We start from the raw sequence: 17,403 nt of genomic DNA, 5'->3' as shown, positions 1-17,403 counted from the left end.
CCCTCCACGCAGAGGGGCAAGAAGAACAAAAAGGATCGGTGCCAACCGGCCAACACCACGTTGGTCGCCGTAGCTGATCGCGCATGCAAGCAGCCCCAGTAGGGCCTGTCTAACCACTTCGACAAACTCATGGATATCCCATGCACCAACCATGCCTACCCTATCAAGCATCTCTACAAGAACTGCGAGCTCCTCAAGCACTTCCTGCGATAGGTCGGTGGACCGAAAGAAGGAAAGGGCAAGGAGGTGGCAGCCAAGAAAGGAGGCATGGCGGGCAAGGATGGGGATAGCTTCCCCAACCCTGAGGAATGCATCATGATCTTCAGGGGATCTGATGCCATCTACTCCGAGCGCCAGCACAAAGTGCGCTACCGAGAGGCATGCATCGCTGAAACGGCCGTCCCCACCTTCCTCCGCTGGTTAGATTCTCCAACCACTTTTGATCGGAGGGACCATCCGTCTCATGTCGCCAAACCGGGATGCTACCCGCTCGTCGTCGCCCCCATCATCTGCAAGAAACACCTCACCAAGGTGCTGATGGACGGAGGCAGCAGTCTCGACATCCTCTACATTGACACCCTCGATGTCATGCGCATCCCCCGGTCGGAGCTCCGACCGGCGAGCTCTCTGTTCCACGGCGTCAGCCTAGGAGCGTAGGCATACCCGCTCGGGCAGATCGACCTACCCATCACATTTGGCAACCAAGCCAACTTCCGCTCGGAGGTGCTCATTTTCGAGGTGGTGGACTTCTTGGGGTCTTACCACGCCATCTTGGGGCAGCCATGCTATGCCAAATTCATGGTGGTCCCCAACTACACCTACCGGACGCTGAAGATGTCGGGACCGAACAGCGTCATCACTGTGGGTAGCACCTTCTCGCGCGCCTTCACGTGCGACCGTGAGCATTACGAGCTCACCACTGCCATCATCAACTCTTTCGAGCTCCCATGACTCAGGAAGTTGTTGACCCCAGCAGTCTCGTACTACAACAAGTCAAACTCTCTCCACCATGGGAAGGACCCTATACGGTGACCGAAGTGATCCGACTAGGAGCCTACCGACTGAAGGACGACAACGGCGATGTTCTCACCAACACTTGGAACATTGAAAAGTTACGTTGTTTCTTCCCTTAAAATTTCAGTCTTACCATTTTTTCATTCAACATTCGCTCCCATAGAGCACCCTAACCCAAACACCTTTGGCCTAGGTCGCTCGGGGGCTCCATGGAGGTGCTGTACCACCTCTCTTTTTGTTTACTATCATATGGTAAATACCTTTCTACCCAAATGAAAGGGTAGTCCATTCCTTTAATTACCTTACATAACTTTGCTTTAAATATTCTGACCGATCACACCCCACCTCTACCTACGGTTACGAGTAGCTAAGCCTCACGGGCCACGCCCAGGCTCTTAAGGCTGTAGCCTACGGGATGAATGGGCAGGTGCAAAAAAGAAAGAATAAAAAACAAAATTATGCTAAGGTAAAAATAGGGAATGGATGGGACAAGCTTCCCCGAACAAAGTGATTCATCACAAAACAAAATAGATGTATTCATGAATATGAATTGTTCACACGGGGGCTCCCCCATGAACTTATCCCTCAAACAAATTACTTGTTGCTACTTTTACATGCTAATTATGGCTGCTCGACAGCATCGGCTGTCGGCGCGATCGGCGAAAGTAGGGGCTGCTCGTCCTCTAGCGGGACAACGTTCGGTTCCGAGCTGAGCTCCACGCCATCCGCAGGCTCGGCGACGTCCTCCTGGTGCGCGTCTTCTGCCGCGTTTGCACGGCTGGCATCCATCACCCACTGCGTGGAGAGTTGCTTGGCCACCAACTGTTTGTGTGGCAGCAAGCTTTCCCCGAGCGCATGGATGGCCTCCGGGCTCCAGCCGTCGACATACCCACTGCAGATGGTGGCGAAGTCTAGCTTCGGGTGGTGCGTTGCCACCGATGTTAGCACCCCCGACATTCCATAGAACATCCCGTCGGTGATGAGTGCCTGCACTTCATTTGGAACCTCCACCAGTCGGACGGCAGGGGTGTTGGTGCTCAGTGTTGACCTGAAGACCTCCAAGACAACAACCTAGTGAAAGGTCCTAATATGGCTAGAGGGGGGGGGGTGAATAGCCTATTTAAAAATCTACAAATCAACTAGAGCAATTTGATTAGTATGATAAATAGCGTAATGCAAACTTGCTCTAGCTCTACAAGGGTTGCAAGCCACCTATCCAACAATTCTAGTTGCAATGAATACTTAGGCACACAAACTAGCAATGTAATTACTCACTAAGAGCTCTCAACCTTGCTACTCTAAAGAGCTCAACTAGATGAATGTAAATAATAAAGCAAGCTCTCAATTCTAATTACACTAAAGAGCTTGTATCAACTAGTTTGCAAGAATGTAAATGAGTGAGTAGAGTGATTATACCGACGTGTAGGGGATGAACCAATCACAAGATGAATATATAGCCAATCACCGAGAGAATGCCAAAGAAGAGAGACAATCGATTTTCTCCCGAGGTTCACGTGCTTGCCAACACGCTACGTCCCCATTGTGTCGACCAACACTTGGTGGTTCAGCGGCTAAGAGGTGTTTCACAAACCTCGTCCACACGATTGGACACCGCAAGAACCGACCCACAAGTGAGGTAACTCAATGACACGAGCAATTTACTAGAATTACCTTTCGGTGCTCCGCCGGGGAAGGTACAACTCCCCTCACAATCACCGAAGGCGGCCATGAACAATCACCAACTCGTGCCGATCCTTCACCGCTGCTCCAACCGTCTAGGTGGTGGCAACCACCAAGAGAAACAAGCGAAATCCACAGCGCAACACGAATACCAAGTGCCACTAGATGCAATCACTCAAGCAATGCACTTGGATTCTCTCCCAATCTCACAAAGATGATGGATCAATGATGGAGATGAGTGGGAGGGCTTTGGCTAAGCTCACAAGGTTGTTATGTCAATGAAAATGTGCAAGAGTACTCCCTTGAGCCGGCCATGGGGCTATAAATAGAGCCCCCATCAAATAGAGTCGTTATACCCCTTCACTGGGCAAAACACGCTCTGACCGGACGCTCCGGTCATGCTGACCGGACACTGGCCCTCAGCGTCCGGTCGCCCGATGGACGCCACGCGTCACCAGCTTCAAACGCTATTTGTCAGATTTCAACGGCTGCGAAGCTGACCGGACGCTCCGGTAAAACTGACCGGACGCTGAAGCCCCAGCGTCCGGTCGTTTCCAGTAAGCTCCCCGAGGCATGTTTTTTCGACCGGACGCGTCCGGTCCACCTTGACCGGACGCAGACCAGCATTCGGTGCTCAACCCTACCCACTATGCTATCTGACAGCTCGACTGGATGTAGCATTTCAGCGTCTGGTCGCTGAGTGACCCAGCGTCCGGTCAGTAGACCAACGCCAGCATCATTTTGACCAACTCCATTTCAACTCTAACTTCTTCACCCTTGCTCAAATGTGCCAACCACAAAGAATTTTGCATCCAGCGCAATAGAAAATAGACATTTCATTTTTCCAAAAGCGCCGAATCCATCTCAACCCTACAAACACCTTGTGCACATGTGTTAGCATATTTTCACAAATATTATCAAGGGTGTTAGCACTCCACTAGATCCTAAATGCATATACAATGAGTTAGAGCATCTAGTGGCACTTTGATAACCGCATTCCGATACGAGTTTCACCCCTCTTAATAGTATGGCTATCTATCCTAAATATGATCACACTCACTAAGTGTCTTGATCACTAAAACAAAATGGCTCCTACATTTTATACTTTTGCCTTGAGCCTTTTGTTTTTCTCTTTCTTCTTTTCCAAGTTTAAGCATTTGACCATCACCATGCCATCACCATTGTCATGATCTTCGCCATTGCTTCATCACTTGGAGTAGTGCTACCTATCTCATAATTATCTTGATAAACTAGGTTAGCACTTAGGGTTTCATCAATTAATCAAAATCAAACTAGAGCTTTCACCTAGGCGACGTTGCGAAGCTGGTCGAGCTCCCCTTGAGAGCACCTCACTCTTCAAGGGACTTGGCCAGTGCCTTTAAATTCTGACCAATTGTCGCCCTGGCTGTCTCTAGGTCCTGCTCCAGTGACCCAACCTTGCCGCCCAGCTCTAGAAGAAGGATGACAAGCTCAAAAGCAGGCTAAAGGAAAAAACCAAGACATCAAAAGCAGAATGGATACATACCAAGGTGGGTGTTCTCGAGGATGGAGAGTCCCTCCTCCTACCAAGTCACCTGCTCGCACAACCAGGCATTCAACTCCTCAGTCCCAAGCACCCAGCCCCGGAGCGCGAGCACTTCCTGGTCGACCTTTGACCGGGCCTTCTAATCCGACTCTAGGGCCTTCTGCTCCGTCTCTAGGGTCTCCAGGGTACTTTGGAGCACCACCTCAGTCTCCACCAGGGACTTCTACAGCACCACCTCGGTCTCCACCTAGCAGACCTTAGCTGCCTCAAGACCCTGCTCGGCGGCGGTTGCCCACTCCACCGCCCCCGTGTCGGTCACCTTTGCCGCCCGGTCTTGGGACTCACAACGAGCGGACTCCAGCTCATGCTCGAGCTCAGTGACCCACCATGACATCTTGGCCTCTTGGGTGTGCTCCATCCAGAGGAAACAAGACTTGTGGCTCAACATCTCCTCCAAACCCTACAAAACAAGAAGCAAGCATGTTGAGGCAACTAACGAAAGACTAAGGAGTCAAGGATGAACACAGAAAACTCACCTCTGCGACATGGGGTAGGTCATTCATGACTGTCTGCTAGATGGACTTGACCCGCTCTAGGGCCTCCTCCAGCTTCACCCTAGTTTGGGCGAGATTAGACTCCATCGCAAGTCCTCTCCCCCAAGCACGTGCTAGAGCTAAATCTCCTGCTCATCTCAAAGGATGAACTGATCCTTCCTCAGGTCCTCGGTGCAGGGCCACACCAGGTCTGTCACTCGTAACCTGCTAGAAGGCCCAGTCGATGATTGGACCATCTCCAACTCCTGCAACAGCACTAATGGCTCCACCCCATCACCTACTTCGCCGTCGGAGGAGACCTCCACTACCTCTTGCTATGGCCTGGCCACATCCCCCCCCCACACACCTCTGGCTCTGACTGGGAGGGTGAGCCATGTGGCCCTCCACCGGGCGAGGCAGGGAGCTCGGCCACCCTCCCCTCTTCCATAGTAGCAATGTAGGAGGGGTCACAAGGGTCACCTCCGATGCAGCCTCCGCTGACACCACTGGGATCACCGCCAACACCATCGCTGCCACTACCGCCATACTGGCAATCGACCCAGGGTGCACCACCCCCAGAAGGGAAGGTCACATCACTACCACCCTGCTCTCACCATCGCTCGTTGCGACACGATGCAAGGTGGACCTCCACTCCTCCCTCATAGGAGGTAGGGCAATGCTCAACCCCGGCTATGGCAGAACCTCCTAAGAAATTGGGCCCACGTGAATCTATCGTTGTCTCAACAGACATCTGATAGCGTACACAAGTTCCTAATAACTTAACAGGTCTGTCGGGTGTCCTCGAGAAACCTGAATCATCCACGAATCTTTCCAAACAGGACCCCAATCATAGACATTGCAGATTACAACAGTTTTCAATATACATACCAGAGATTATAAAGCGGAAGATTTAAGTTTTAATATTACAAACCAGTTGTTTCAAACTTACATAACCATAAGTGTCATACAACCATAGTAGCAGGATAATATTATATTAACATTATTTATCATACAAACTAGTGCCTTGTCCAAAGGCCATTCATCATTCCTCATCGTCATCGACTTCAAACACAGACATGCAACAGGGACCAAAACAAGCCTGTGCATGCGACTCACCTACAACAAGGGTTAACAAACCCAGAGTACAAAAGTACTCAACAAGACTAACCTGACATAAAGGGGGTGTAAGATTTTTAGAGATGCAGGTGTTGGGGCAAGGTAAGGATGTAGCAAGATTCAAAAGTTCTTTGCCAAAAGCTTACTATTCTTGATCCTATTTTCAAGTTTTAACCCCTAAGTCTTATTAGTTCATTATCTCAAACTAAGTGTTTATATTCCATGTTCCAATCCTTTTCATTCCATTCCTTTTCTCAAATTTTAGTAATTCACCAGTCCTGCATTGTTTTTGTAATGAAATGAGTCTCCATATCCGTGGAGCACCGGCAATTTGAATTGATTCAAGTCCTAGCTGGGGATTCCTTATCACACGACATATGTAGAACTTAATCTGCATATATCAACCTCGCTACCGGATCCTCCTATACTAAGCCGTCTCCACACCACCCAAGAGCACAGCACACCTCAAATCCAGCCACATTCTGACCACGAGGGTACACGCTACTCCTACCATCTCTCCACTCCTAGTGCGTGGGCATTCATCTTAGTATCGAATTAGCCAAAGTAGGCTTACCGGAGTATGTGACCAGTACTACAAAGTGTCTCGTTCAGAAGATCCACAATGAGTGGCCTTTAAGCGACATAGTCAGCAACATTACCCAATATTCAAGATAAGTCACCCGACTAGTCTCTAGTTCATTCTACTTTCTTTCTTTCTTTGGCTAGAATGCCATCTTTGAGTGTATCGAAACTTTTACTTTGAAAGCCTACCATAAAGCATACTAAGCATTCTACGCCTTTGTAAATGAAATCATCTTCAAGGATGGTAAACAATTAACAAGGTAGGCAATGCATCAAGTAGGTAACATTTGAATAAATCAACTTAATGCAATAGGTAACATAGGTGATAAACTTTTCAAAGTAAACAAGGTAATGGTTTAATGCATAAACCGGGGCTTGCCTTCGTTGACGATCTCGGGTTCCGGATCAGTACCACAAATATCGAATCCTGAGACAACCGGGGATTCTTCCACAACTTGCTCAACTAGGATTGGTTCACTCTCGGATTCTACACGAAATAATAACATATGCTTCAACATGATGATAATGTAAACATGATGCTTTCATGGGGCATGAAATATAATAACACCTTGAGTACAACTTTCCTTCATGGTACAGTTGCAAGCCAATAAAACCAACTTGCAATTCTACCATCAAGGACCACAAAAGTGACTTGACCAAATTGATCTTGAAACCCTACTAGTCACAAAACATGACCAAAACAAGATCAAACCCTAAACTAACACTTAGGGTTTGCTTTTATCCATTTTTGAATTAATTTGGAATTAAGCTCAAAATGAACTTGTTCCAAATGACCCCAAAATTTTATGCAAGCTTCCTCATGATAAATTAGTGTACCAAAACAAATTTTATAATTTTTGAAGTTATACAGTGGCCTACAAAAATTATGGAAATTACATTTATCAATTAATTGACTGAATTTTTGAACATTAAAAATTTATACAAATTTCAAGTTTCATATTTTTAAACCATAATAAAACATGTATAGAAGCTACACACAAATTTTCAGAATTTTTGGAGTTGTAATTATTTTCCTATGAATTTCCAAATTTACTGCACTATTCAAAATTTAGAAAATACCAAAACCTCACTGTTCTCTCCCTTCTCTCACTGATAGCCTGGGCCCGTTCGTCAGTGACACAAAAGAGGACACGGCAGCGCTGACGATTCCGGTCGGCCAAAATGCGTCGACGGCGAGGCTCCGACGAGGTGGACTGCACCATCATGATCTACAACACCTCGCGAACCTAACCCGACCCTCAGAACAGTTGCAGATGCACTGGAGGAATCTCTACGTCAGCCATGGCGGCCACGGTGGCACGGACATGGCGGCGCACGGCACAACGCCGGCTACAGCGTGGTAGGGAGTAAAATGGAGAGAGCATCACACTCAGGAGCTCACTACGAACACGATGGTGTGCTTGACGAAGGCGGAGATGGACTAGAGCGTCCTAGCCACAGTGAGGTCGGCGGTGGCGGTGCTTCGGCCGGCTCCAAGGAAGAAGACATCGTGCTGGGCGATCTGGTAGCTTAACACGATAGGCGACCGGTCCACATCGCTGTTGGATTTGAAAAGGACCGACATAACGGGGCACCAACTTTCCCTGAATCCCAAAACGATGAACTCCTTTCATCGGCGATACCTTGAGGTAGACATGATCTCCCACTTTGAATTCTAGCGGTCGTCTCCTCTTATCAGCATAGCTTTTCTCTCGGGATTGAGCTACCTTCATATTAGCTTGTATGAGTTTAACTTTCTATTCAGCTTCCTTGACCACATTCGGCCCAAAGAACCAACGTTCTCTAGCTTCTGACCAATTTAAAGGTGTCTGGCATCTACGGCCATACAATGCTTCGAATGGTGCCATTTTAATGCTCTCTTGATAGCTATTGTTATATGAGAATTCAGCTAAGGGAAGGCATTCATCCCATTTAGCACCATAGGAAAGGACACATGCTCTCAACATATCTTCAAGAATTTGATTTACCCTTTCAGTCTGTCCATCGGTTTGCGGATGATAAGCAGAACTGCAGATAAGTTTGGTTCCCAAAGACTCATGTAGACTTTTCCAAAACTTGGATACAAATAATGACCCTCTGTCAGAGACAATGGTCTTGGGTGCCCCATGCAGACTGAAGATTCTATCAAGATAAAGCTTTGCATACTGTTCTGCTCGATATTTATCTTTGACTGGTAAGAAATAAGCTATCTTGGTTAGGCGATGAACAATAACCCATATTGAATTGTAGCCTGTAGATGTCCTGGGCAATCCCACGATGAAGTCCATATAGATATCTTCCCACTTCCAAGATGGAACTAGCAAAGAATGTAATGGACCTGCAGTCTTCATGTGAACCGCTTTGATTCTCTAACAAGTATCACATTTGGCCACATATTGAGCTATTTCTATTTTCATTTTGGTCCACCAATATCTCTTTCTCAGATCATGATACATTTTGTTGCTACCTGAATGAATAGAGTATCTTGAAGAATGAGCTTCATCAAGAATCTGCTTTCACAGCTTCGGACTTTTGGGTACTACCAACCTATCTTTGAACCATACGACATCGGATTCATCAATATTGAAACATATTGGTTTTCCAGATCTGACTTTATCTTTGATATGGGCTATACCCTTACTTTTCCGTTGAGTAGCAATGATCTGATCTTTGATAGTGGACTCAACTGCAATATTGGACAGGGAACCTTGTTCTATGATTTGTAAATTCAGATGCTCCATCTTTTGACACAATGTTCGTTGCATAGGTTTCACAGTCAGACAATGGCAATGACTCTTGCGACTCAGGGCATCGACAACCACATTAGCCTTGCATGGATGATAATGCACTTCTAAGTCATAATGTTTGATAAGTTCTAACCATCTTCTTTGCCTCATATTCAACTCTGACTGAGTGAAGATATATTTCAAACTTTTGTGATCCATATAGATATTACAGATATTGCCCAATAAATAATGTCGCCAAACCTTGAGTGCATGAACTACAGCGGCTAATTCAAGATCATGGGTGGGATAATGTTCTTCATGCTTCTTGAGTTGTCTGGAAGCATACGCTATGACTCTGCCTTCTTGCATAAGAACACAGCCAATACCAATTCCAGATGCATTACAATAGATATCAAACGACCTCTAGATATCAGGTTGTGCTAATACTGGTGCAGTTGTCAGCAACTTCTTTAATGTTTGAAAGGCCTTCTCACATTCTGTTGACCATACAAACTTAGTTTGATTTTTCAGCAGTTCAGTAATTGGCTTCGCAATTCTGGAGAAGTCAGGGATGAACCGACGATAATATCCTGCCAACCCCAGAAAACTATGAACTTGATGAATAGTGGTAGGTGCTTTCTAGTTAAGGACTTCTTCTACCTTGCTCGAATCAATAGCTATACCTTCAGCAGATAACACATGACCTAGAAATTGTACTTCCTCTAACCAGAATGCACATTTACCGAATTTGGCATATAATTGGTGGTCTCTTAATTGTTGTAGAACAATGCGGAGATGTTTCGCATATTCCTCTTTGCTCTTAGAATAGATAAGAATATCATCAATGAACACCACTACAAACTTATCCAACTCGGGCATGAAAACTAAGTTCATCAGGTACATGAAAAGAGCCGGGGCATTGGTTAGCCCAAAAGACATAACTAAATACTCATATAGACCATAACGGGTGGTAAACACTGTCTTTGGCACATCTTCCTCTCTGATCTTAATCTGGTGATAGCCTAATCTCAAGTCTATCTTCGAGAACACCTTAGCTCCCGCAAGTTGGTCAAAAAGCAAATCAATTCGGGGTAAGGGGTATTTGTTCTTTATGGTGACTTCATTTAACGGCCGATAGTCAATACATAACCTTAAGGTTTGGTCCTTTTTCTTCATGAAGATAGCAGGGCATCCCCAAGGTGATGAACTGGGTTGAATAAAACCCTTGTCTAACAACTCTCGTAGTTGGATCTTTAATTCTGCTAGTTCTTTGGGTGGCCTCCTATATGCTCTTCTGGACATAGGTGCTGTTCCTGGTTTCAGATCAATTCTAAACTCTACATCTCGGTCTAGTGGCAGACCATGCAGATCATCGGGAAAGACATCCATAAATTCACATACCACCAAAATTTTCTCGGCTTCTTCAACAGTAGTTGCACAGACTGTTCCAACCGTACTCTTAGGAAAGGGAAGTTGGATGAGAAGTTGGGTTTTGCTGTCAGGTACATTTACCCTTATGGTTCTACGCATGACATCTATGATAGCCCCGTGTTGAGTTAACCACTTCATACCAAGGATCACATCTATATCTTGATCCTTTAATATCAGCATATTGGTAGGGAACTCATAACCTCCCAAATCAATAGGTACATGCTGAACTACCTCCCTTGTATAGATTCGTCCCCCGGGCGACTGTATATGATATGGTTCTTTTGTTTCCCCAATAGTTATCCCATGCTTCACAACAAATGTACGATTGATGAATGTATGGGATGCACTAGAATCAAATAAGGTAATTGCATGATGCTTAGCAATGGGAAACATACCAATCATTACTGGTTCTCCTTCTGGAATAGATTCCACCTGAGTATAGAAGACCCTTCTAGTTTTCTTCTCAGCTTGACCCTTCTGACTGTTCTAAGCATTGCCCTTGTACTGGTTCTGAGCTTGAGTAACAGGGGCTTTAGGTGCATTAGGATCACTCTTCCTAGGATATGGACATTCTCAGGAAAAGCGTCCGGGTTTACCACAATTATAACATGGATAATTGTGATTCTAGGGAGTAGCAGTGCGGTTTGCATTATTTGTATTCTTTTGCTGCTGCGGTGCTTGATGAGGATAAGGCGTATTATTTGTAGGGCGAATAAAGATTTGCTGCCTGCTTTGGCTTTGTTGTGGGCGGAATGATGCACGGCCATGATTCTAAGGATGGTAGACTATCTTTTGACGCTTTCCACTCGATGATCCGGAAGCAAATACTCTCTTTTTCTTCGCCTCCTTGTGTCGGCGGTAATTCTCCTCTGAAGCGATAGCAATGTTGACTGTCTCATGATAAGTTGCATTGCCACACACTACTAGAAATGTGTTCATCAATGACGATTTAGTCGTGATGCTTACAAATTTCATCACAGAACAAGCGCTTTCTATGACGAAATTTCTAGCTTCGTCATAAGTAACAAGTGACGAAGCTTTGGCACGAAGAATAATGACAAAAACAAAAGAATCGTCATAAAACAACAAAACTAAATCGTCATAGATCGTTTGGCTCGTGTACCACCTCGAGGACATGGCACCATGGTCCCACCAGCAGGTCCCACCTCGAGGTCGTGGTGATGTGGTCCCACCATTGGCCCCCCACCAGTGGGTCTCAGCCTGAGGACATGGCGGGAACAAGTGGGGCAGTGTGGCCCACACGGTCCAGCTGATCCTGCATCCTTTCGCCTCCCTTTTTTTGCCAAAAAATAGCACACCCAGGGAGATTCGAACTCACAACCTGCTGCTAGACATGTTGGTGCGTTACCACTGGAGCACTCGCTGTTTTGTGATAAAGGCATGCATGTTTTTCTATTTGTAAACGTATAGCTAAGCAGTAAGCACAGAAGCCTTGGCCCAATAGCAACATCGCCCATTAGCAAGCCTATTAGCCTAATAGAAAATGATTTCCTGGCCGCTGGACGGACATTCCCTATTGCTGCGATCCCAAGTCTCGACTCGACGTCTCCTATCGCCCTGACGCCCTATCGGCCGCGTATCGTGTCGAGCATGATGAACTGACCTGACGGCGGCCGCGTATCGTATCGTGGGACGGTCAGAGCAGCACCGACGATCGTGGGGCGAGGAGAGCAGCGCCGGGCAGCGGCGACTTGCGTGGGACAAGGCAGCGGCGGTTTGCGTGGGACAGAGGAGCGCCGACAATCATGGGACAAAGCAGCGGCGGCGCGTGGGACAGAGTAGTACAAGGTTTGATTTGTTTTTGAATTTCTTTATATATATGCATGTGTTGGATGTGTTTTTGAATTTTGTTGAGTTTACTCTAATTTTAGGACTGAGTGCAAGGTTTATTTTACTCTCAAAACAGATGGATAGAAGCTGGATTTATGGGACACAATTCACACCTGCATATGTGAAAGGAGTTGAAGAGTTCATGAAATTTGTTAGTGTAAGATACCCCAAAGACAGCCACATACTTTGTCCGTGCAGCAAATGTCTTAATCAAAGTTTACGGCCTTAGGATGATGTAAATGACATATACACATTTATGGAATGTCAGCTGCATACACCAGGTGGATTCATCATGGGGAGTCGGCAAATACTGTAGTAGTTGAAAATTTGGAGCAGGAGGTCAAAGGAAGTGATCATGACTTTGGGATACATGTGGATGTGGCCGATGATGATTATGATGAGGATCACGGAGTACCAGAGATGATAGGAGATCTGTATGCTGTGGCAGAGGCTGATGGAGAACAACCAAGGTTTGCAAGAGTCCTTGAAGATGCGAAGAAGTCACTTAGCCCTTGATCTAGCCATTCAAAATTCTCTTTTCTAGTGAGGATGTTGTATATCAAGTCTCGTTATTGAATTGGCAATACAGCATTTTCCACAATGCTAAAGTTGTTGTCATCAGGATACCCTCAGAGTGAGTTGCCAAAATCATATGATGAGGCCAAGAAATATCTTGGAGAACTGGGCCTTGGTTTCAAAAACATCCATGTGTGCAAGAACAATTGTGTGTTGTTTCGAAAGAGGTATTATAAAGAGAATGTGTGCCCAGTATGCAAGGCGTCTAGATGGCAAGATGAAACTAGGAACAAGCGGGTTCCACACAAGGTATTGAGACATTTTCCACTTTTGCCAAGGTTGAAAAGAATTTTTGCTTCAAAGCGCACTTCTGAGGAAACACAATGGCACAAGAAAACGAGGACACCAGTCGACAATGTAATGAGCCATCTAGCTGATGGAGAAGCATGGAAGGAGTTCGACATGAGGGAGCCAACCTTTGCAGATGATTCGAGGAACCTGAGGCTTGCCTTAGCTACCGATGGATTCAATCCATTTGGCAACATGAGTACGCAGTACAGTATGTGGCCAGTGCTTCTAACACCGCTGAATCTCCCACCATGGGAATGCATGAATCCAGTAAACTGCTTTATATCTTTACTCATCCCAGGTCCTAAATCTCTAGGAAAGGATTTTGATTTGTTCCTTGAGCCCCTAATTGAAGAACTGCTCGATCTATGGAAGGGTGTCAATACCTACGATGCATGTACTGGTCAGAAGTTTAACCTTCGTGCTGCCGTGCTATGGTGTATACATGATTTTCTAGCATTGAGCACGTTATCAGGGTGAACAACAAAAGGGTATTATGCATGTATTCATTGCGACAAGGATCCATTGTCTCGGGCAATAAGGAGTAAAATATGTTACATTGGACATCGTCGTTACCTTCCAAGGACACATGCATGGCGGAGAAGCTTGGCTTTTGATGGTAAGTGTGAAAACAAAGATCAGCCAGGCAAGTTCACTTTGGAGGAGGTCCTAGAGGAGCTAGAGAAGGTGAAAGATATCAGGCCAGGGAAGCATCCTAAAATTATTGGAAATAAAAGGAAGCGCAATGAGGGTCCAAGGATTTATAGCCGCAAAGTTGGGTTGTGGAGATTGCCATATTGGAAACATTTGAAGCTTCCACATAATCTGGATGTGATGCACATAGAGAAAAACATATGTGAAAACATTCTTGGCACATTACTCAATGTGCAGGGCAAGACCAAGGACACAACCAATGCTAGGCTAGATTTGCATGATATGGGCATAAGACCTGAATTGCACTTACAGCAGCATGGCAACTCAGTCACTGCTCCACCTGCTCCGTATGTCTTGGGGAAGGATTAGAAAATCGAGTTCTGCAAGTTTCTCAAAGGTATCAAGTTTCCTGATGGATATACGGCTAACCTAGCAAGATACATAAGTGAAGATGGTTCGAAGGTGCAGGGAAAGCTGAAAACACATTCTTGCCACATACTCCTACAAAGAATCATACCTGCTAGCCTAAGAGGACTGGTGAGGAAGGATGTATATGAAGCAGTTGCAGAGCTCGGGACCTTCTTCAGGGAACTATGCAGTAGAAATGTAAGGATTGATGTTGTCAAACGGCTAAAAGAAGAAATTCCATTGATCCTATGCAAGCTTGAGAAAATCTTTCCACCTGCCTTCTTTGATGTCATGGTGCACTTGGCTGTCCATCTTCCTGATGAGGCACTGCTAAGAGGACCTGTTCAGTACGGATGGATGTACCTAATAGAAAGGCGGCTAGGCACTTTGAAGAATTTTGTAAGGAACAGGGCTAGGCCAGAAGGATCAATTGCTGAGGCATATATGGCAAGTGACACCTTGACTTTTTGTTCTAGGTATATGGAGGATATTGACAATAGATTTAACCATGATGATGGTAGTGATGGAGAGATGCCATTGCCTGATGACATCTCTGTTTTTAAGCATGGTGTTACTCTTGTTGGATCTAATAGGAGCCAGTACATTGATGATGTTGACCTCAATAAGTTAGTTTGGTATGTGCTAAATAATTGTGAAGAAGCTGAGGAATATTTGGAGTAAGTATCTATTAGATGTTTTGGGGATTAGTTTTTGTTTTATTTCTAATTTTTCAAATTATTCTTATGACTTAACTTTGCCCTACAGCTTGTACAGGGACGATCTTGAGCAGCAAGGTGCACTTGATGTTGATAAAATGGTTGAACAAGGATTTGCAAAGTGGTTTAGGTGCCATGTAAGTCACTACACATTGTGTTTCTAGGTTCAGTAAATGCATTAGTATCCATATGTAATTGGTTAACTGAGTACTTTTGTTGCAACAGATTGAGAACAAACGCAAGGAGAATCCAGAATCGGTTAGCGAAGGGTTGTGGGCACTGTCATGTGGCCCAGATCTGCGAGTTAAGACTTGTGCAGCTTGCAAGGTTAATGGAGTGCGGTATAGCACTGTGGATCGTGAGAATTTCCTTCTGACACAAAATAGTGGTGTAATGACTGAAGGTTCACATGATGGGAACAACATAGATTTTTATGGAGTCCTTAAAGAGGTAATTGAGTTGCAATATAACTCAAATCTTCAAGTCCGTCGGACGGTGGTTCTATTTCGATGCGATTGGTTCAAGCAAGAAGGCAAGACGATAGGCCTTCGAGATGACGGACATTTCAAATCCATCAATGTGCAGTCATTATGGTACAAGACTGATCCTTTCATCTTAGCAACTCAATCGAAAAAGATATTTTACCTACAAGACACATCTTTAGGTAAAGATTGGAGAGTTGTGCAGAAATTTGAACATAGGAATATTTATGATGTCACTGAAAAAGATGAGGCCAGTCATGATGTGCATCAGGATGATTATTGTTCTGATACTGAACATGTAGTGCAAGCAGGGGCTGATAATGAGGTTACGCACAATATTCAAGGTGGAGAAGCCAGTATAATTGAAGGAAATTTACAAGACCTTATAAGCAGCAAGAAGCAACCTATTATTCATGAAGATAGTGAGGATGAGGAGGAAGATGAGATAGTACTGCAGTACTGTAGTGATGGTGGCAATGATAACAATGATGACATGTCCCTAGACGATGAAGATGATGATTTCTAGTATGGACCTTGACGTACTCTGTCAAAATTATTCCTAAATTGTAGCATGACTCTTTCAAATCAGACCACATGAACTGATACTCTTGGGAGTGAGGCATCTCGTTCCTATTTTAGACTAAAAACAGAGACTTAAACCAATTTATTTTAACCCAGAAACTCTAAATTTGGCGAAAAACCAGGAGCTTGAGCAATCCCAAATAGGCTCCAAATTTCATCCTATGCCACATCTAACGAAGTGCGGATAGGGAATATAATACAGAAGATTCACACAGCATAAGAAAAAGAAAGTAATAGAATAAAGAAACAAGGGAACTGATCATTAAGCACTATAAGGAAGTGTACTAGAAAAGGGAAAAAAATGCTATCTGGTGTCTACACAAACCATTGGTACAACTCTTTTTCAACCAAAAGATCAAATTGTTCAACTCAGTTGGGTGGTTTTTTACTTCTAAACCAAAGGGACTAAACACCTACTCCCTCGAATACCAAGTTCAAGTCCATCTAGCATTCTTCCAAATGCACCTAATTTATCCATGACAATTCCAATGCAGCCTTTTGCTTCATTCTTCTATGTCTGCACATGCTTAGCACCCTAAACAATGCAATAAACTTGCCGGCTACCTTAACTTTTAGCAATAATTGGTGGGCACTAGGATCATGGTACGCCTTACCTTGACTCTTGTGCCCAAGTCCACGTACTTATATTTGGGATTAGAAGTAGTAGTTGTGATACAGATGGGACATATGTGAAGCATTTCCCAAAATGAAATGTAGAAATTGATATTTTTAGGCACTTCAGGTGTGCAGCAGGATGAAAATGCCAAGCTAATGTACAACAAAGACGATTATTAAAAGAACTCTAGTGCGTCCTGTGGCGCCTTTGTGCGCTGTGGCAGGCGCAATAGACGGTGAGGGTGAGGGTGAGGCCGTGAGGGTACCTATATAGGCCGAGTGGCATATTGGAGCCCTCCGAGACCGAGCCCGAGACGCAACCGCAAGCAGCCCTCCGAGCCGCCGCCGCCGTCGGCCACCTGGATCACCCGAGGCGCCGGCCCTCAAGCTCGGGACAAAGGGCACCACCGTGGTGCCGCTCGACGGTGCCGCGCGCGGCTCCGGCCGCACGCGTGCGCCGGCGAGGGGTGCCACGGTGGAGCCGCCATCCCCGCGTCGCGTCTGCTGTGAGCTCTCGGCTGCGCTCTGTCGCTCGCTGGACTGAGAGAGAAAGGGCGAAGAGAAGTGAGCTAGGGTTTTGGGAGCCGGTGCCGCATCGCCGTTTTTGATCCTCCAAAGCGTTTG

The 17,403-nt window shown here is 45.5% G+C and overlaps 1 protein-coding gene across 1 annotated transcript; it reads left to right on the top strand.

The window, feature by feature from the left end:
- Nucleotides 1-15,198: 15,198 nt before the first annotated feature.
- On the top strand, nt 15,199-16,108 carry LOC136502049 (uncharacterized). Its single transcript, XM_066497534.1, has 2 exons — nt 15,199-15,237; nt 15,326-16,108. Exons 1-2 carry the CDS (start codon nt 15,199-15,201, stop codon nt 16,106-16,108), a joined length of 822 nt encoding a protein of 273 aa, XP_066353631.1.
- Nucleotides 16,109-17,403: the final 1,295 nt, after the last annotated feature.

Source organism: Miscanthus floridulus, chromosome 13 (assembly GCF_019320115.1).
Source record: "Miscanthus floridulus cultivar M001 chromosome 13, ASM1932011v1, whole genome shotgun sequence".
NCBI classification, from domain to species: Eukaryota; Viridiplantae; Streptophyta; class Magnoliopsida; order Poales; family Poaceae; genus Miscanthus; species Miscanthus floridulus.
Note: the sequence above shows the minus strand (reverse complement) of the source record. Positions and strands in the feature narration are given on the sequence as shown.

Coding starts and splice junctions, on each gene's coding strand:
- LOC136502049 (XM_066497534.1), top strand. CDS start 15,199: ATGGTTGAACAAGGATTTGCAAAGTGGTTTAGGTGCCAT. Junction 15,238..15,325: donor CAAAGTGGTTTAGGTGCCAT/GTAAGTCACTAC, acceptor TTGTTGCAACAG/ATTGAGAACAAACGCAAGGA.